Consider the following 4194-nt stretch of genomic DNA (forward strand, 5'->3'; position numbering starts at 1 on the left):
CCTCACTCTGTTGTCTCCATCTGCCTCTCCACCATATTGATTTCACAGGAAATTAAAAACAAATGCAAAATTGGGGGAAGGGGGTAGAGAAAAAGGAAGATATTTTTCTCGGAATGAGCATCATATGAGCTGTTCTGTGCCTTTTTTAGTTCTTTTTTTGCCAGTTCTTTTTTCTGGCAAATGATGCTTTGTGTAAGCATTGTATTTTGTTTCCCTCTTCTGACAAGGTGAAAACCCCATACCTCACACAACAGAGCAGTTACGCTGAAGGGAAGTTATAACAGCACACAGCCTCTTAAAATTGATACACTCCACTAGAAACACGCTTACTACATTTGTGACAGCTCTGCAAAGAACTAATGTTGGTGCTTTCCTTTGTATGTCGGTCACACCACATGGACACTGCCTAACTGCTGCTTTAGAGACAGCACTAAAGAAACCAGGAGTGTTTTGTGTTGCCTGCTGTTTTACAGTCACTGCCTGCACCTGATCCGTTTGGGAGATAGATGGCAGCAGGCCTTTAAAAACCAAACCCCAGTGCAAGTAAAATAAAATAGAAACTCACTTCAATTTCCAAAGAATAATTCTTCACATCAGCAGTGCTCTGATTCTTTATGGATACTCCAATCAACCCCTCATCTCTCCCGTGACCAGCAAGGTGGAATCTGCCCTCTGACTGCAAAATGATGTCATCTTTGTTGAGCTGGTGCTTTCCAGATAAAACAATTACCTAAGTATGCACAAAAAAGGTGTTAAAGATTCCAAATTCTTCCAGACAAATGGGCTCTACTTTGAGTACTGAGAAGTTGTACAGTGACAACATTTCTCATGAAATTACAGCATGAACAAAACTTGTAGTTTCAGAAACCAGCACATCCTCCTGCTCCTCACAGCACTGTCTTCATTACAGCTTCAGTTTCTGTGCTATAACAAAGCATGTTCTGTGATTACAGCTGAAGACCAGAGGAACAGTTGCAAGAGAACTGTATTTTGTTAAAATGTCCAATGTTTTTGCTCCTACATTTCTCAGCTACTCTAGCCAGACATTTTGATAAAGTTGGGGGTGCATGGGAGGTGAGGTGAATATTGTCCTGGTTTCAACTGGGATAGAGTTAATTTCTTCTCAATAGCTGGCACAGTGCTGAGTTTTGGATTTGGAATGGGAATGGGGTTGGTTATACACAGATATTTTGTGTTTTGCTCAGTTGTGTTTATCCTAAGTCAAGGAGACTGATGTGCGTTTGTCTCCTGCTCTGCCAGTGAGGAGGTGCACAAAAGCACAGCTGGGACAGATGACCCAACCTGGCCAAAGGTATATTCCACACCACAGAATATCATGTCCAGTACATAAACTGGGGGGAGTTACCCAGAAGGGGCAAATCTGGGTTTGGGAAGGGGGGTCTGGCATCAGGCAGCAGGTGATGAGCAATTGTGTTGTGCATCACTTTGTTTAGTGTTTTTCCTTTTTGTTATTACCACTACTACTACTACTGGTAGTAGTATTAACTATTATTATTGTATTTTACTTTGTTTTCAATTATTAAACTGTTCTTATCTCAACATACAAGTTTCACTTTTGATTGTCCTCCCCATTCCACAGGGAGGAGAGAGAGAGAGGGGGTTGAGTGAGTGTCTGTGGTGCTTAATTTCCAGCTGGGCCTAAACCATGATGCCTTTGAAGAGGTGGTCCAAAAATACAGAGGCACCTGCTTCTGGAGTGGCTTGCATATACATTCTTTGCATTATAGGCAGGTCCTATCACACCTTGGTCTGGGAAAAAGTTTTCCTGTTGCTAACAAAGTGTGACCTGCTCTGACAGTAAATAAGGAAACCAAGATGTGTTTCAGCCACTGGAAACTCGAGAGAAACATTTATTGCAAGTTCCAAGTTCTGTGTTTGTTGTGAGTCTCTACAAGCAGCTCTGAGGTCCAGCATGTGCCTAAGGAAGATCATAGATGGGCCTTCAGTTTATGTGTGTAATAGAAAAATAAGGTTATGTTACAGTTCAAAAATCCATCAACTACCAGCAGAGCAATCATAAAAACCAGCAAACTTTTACCCACAGGTGAAGGAAAGCACTTTTACTCCTCTCTAGTTTTCTTTTTGATCACTTATGAGCCTGTTTTGGTATTCCCCAGAAACGTGAAATTAAAAGACTTCTGAAAGAGGAAGAGGAAAGAAAGAACATGGAGGAAGTGAGGTTTACAACCATAAAAGGACCTATAGAATACACTACAGTGGCAAACAGAGCCTTTCTGCCTCAGTCCCTCAAAAGACACTGTTTATTTATTTGTTTAAGTTACAGAAGTATGGTAATTCTTGTGAAGAGTTGCAGCTGAGGAAAACTAAGTCTCCAAATGAGCAATTACATTTAGAGTGAAGTAAGTTCAATGTGTTTATGTCAAACTTACATTTGGAAGGTCACAGAACTCAAAGCTTGTATAGTAATCCAGGCAAGAGCAGTAGTTTGTTTCTATTTTACTCAGAATCTTCTGTTTGGTACATGGGGTCAGGAAAATATTTTCCAGAACAGCTTCTAACTGAAACTTATCAGGATACAAGAGTTGATTTCTCTGCAATGAACCAAGAAAACAAAGTTAAAAGATGACAGCAGGATCTTAGACACTCCTTGGAACCCACTCATCCCATCCCCAGGCTGGCTTTTGTTATTCCAGTAGCTTCAGGATTTTAATGTAACATTTCCAAAACATAACATTTCCACTTGACAATGTTTTGGCTTATCAGCTTTGTTACTGGTCCCTGTCCTACAAGGTTTGCAAATTTACTGCACAGGTGAGGCCTCTAGTTTGTAAGAACCCTTTCTTTCTTAACTATCCTCCATTTAGCTTTCTTCCTGTGTAGAGAGATATGTAAACGGTAAAGTGAAATAATGTATCTCACCGAAAATGGTGCTCTACAGAAGCTTTCTTAAAATCCACTCAACATTACCTCTAAAATCAAAATAATTTCTCATCTACTGAGAACAGCTTCCATGAAAATGGTGAGTCAACAGATACAAGTATCTGTCAGATACAAATAACTGCCTTCTCTTACCTCATATGTGAAATTGTGTTTGAATTTTTTGTCATCCCAGTTCAGATTGAGGTATTCATTAAATAATGTAGGTCTTTGCTCGAGAGACCCGCATGCATGCAGGTGTTCCACGCTTACTATTCTCTGAAGCTGGAAAAGTGGAAAAAATTGACACATATAAGTAATTTTTTAAAAGAAGTATTCAGTATATCCTAGGGCAATAGGTTTCCTGGGCAAAAACACACCCTGTGAGAACCTCTGGATGGTCTATATCCATAAAACACTGCTTCAGTCTCTCCCAAGAAACCTACGGGGCTGACAGGTCTGTCCTCAGGGAAAGCTGCTGCCCAAGTACAACCATGTCTGACAACATGAAACAGAATTTTTCACAGGGTTTATTTTTCTTCCTCTGAGACACAAAATGGTTGACTTCAAGGCTTTCATATGGTAACAAGTACAGAAAAAAAGTCATTCTGTGAGGACTGAACACAGGAATTTGGCTACACTCATCCGTTCCAAGGCTGCAAAACTCATACCTGACCTGCAGTGAGTGTCACACAGCCACCCCAGGCAGTGATGTCCATCCTGGATTTATCCTCCAGGCTCAGCTGGAGGTGAGCAGGCTGCCCAGCATTTCCTGAGACCTGCAGCTGAAAGCAGAGAAAGATTTGTCCAGCAGCAAGACTAGAACCAGCAGAATGACCCCCATCCAGTGGAAGAAAACAGAGCCACAGTGAAAGCTGTGACAGATCCATGTTAAAACTCAGTGGAAATCTGTGGCCTGGAAGCTCCAAACCTGAGACAAACACAGGGAAGCTACACTTCCACAACCAAGGCCATGGAAGGCTTTTGTTACCCTCTCTGGAAGCTGCCTGGGGTCTGTCATGCAAAGCAATTAATGGCACAACTGCAATAATGACCCTACAAGAGAATTTATTCCTCTGAATACGATTCTGGAACCATCCTGAGTGTTGTGCAAACACCCCTGAGCACCAAAGGGCTTCAGATGAACAAACACTGCACTGCTGGCACAGCTTATTGCTGAAAGTCTTCAGCCTCAGCAGCTGCAATGATCCACACAGTGCAGTCAGATGGAAATTATACTGTAGTATTTGATCTTGAAGGATGGTTTGTGGAGTTCCTCCTCCTCTTTTTCCCTAC

At 41.6% G+C, this 4194-nt stretch overlaps 1 protein-coding gene across 2 annotated transcripts in view; it reads right to left on the bottom strand.

The window, feature by feature from the left end:
- LOC108446679 overlaps positions 1–4194 on the bottom strand; it is a 46732-nt gene that overhangs the window by 5499 nt on the left and 37039 nt on the right. For both annotated transcript variants that reach the window (XM_017733943.1, XM_017733944.1), the window contains exons 42-45: positions 3570–3683; positions 3055–3183; positions 2412–2573; positions 566–730 (exon numbers count right to left, since the gene is read on the bottom strand). In XM_017733943.1, the coding sequence (XP_017589432.1) occupies positions 566–730; positions 2412–2573; positions 3055–3183; positions 3570–3683 (570 nt within the window). The remainder of the gene's footprint in view (positions 1–565; positions 731–2411; positions 2574–3054; positions 3184–3569; positions 3684–4194) is intronic.

Source organism: Corvus brachyrhynchos, unplaced genomic scaffold (assembly GCF_000691975.1).
Source record: "Corvus brachyrhynchos isolate BGI_N302 unplaced genomic scaffold, ASM69197v1 scaffold5, whole genome shotgun sequence".
In the NCBI taxonomy this organism is placed as follows: domain Eukaryota; kingdom Metazoa; phylum Chordata; class Aves; order Passeriformes; family Corvidae; genus Corvus; species Corvus brachyrhynchos.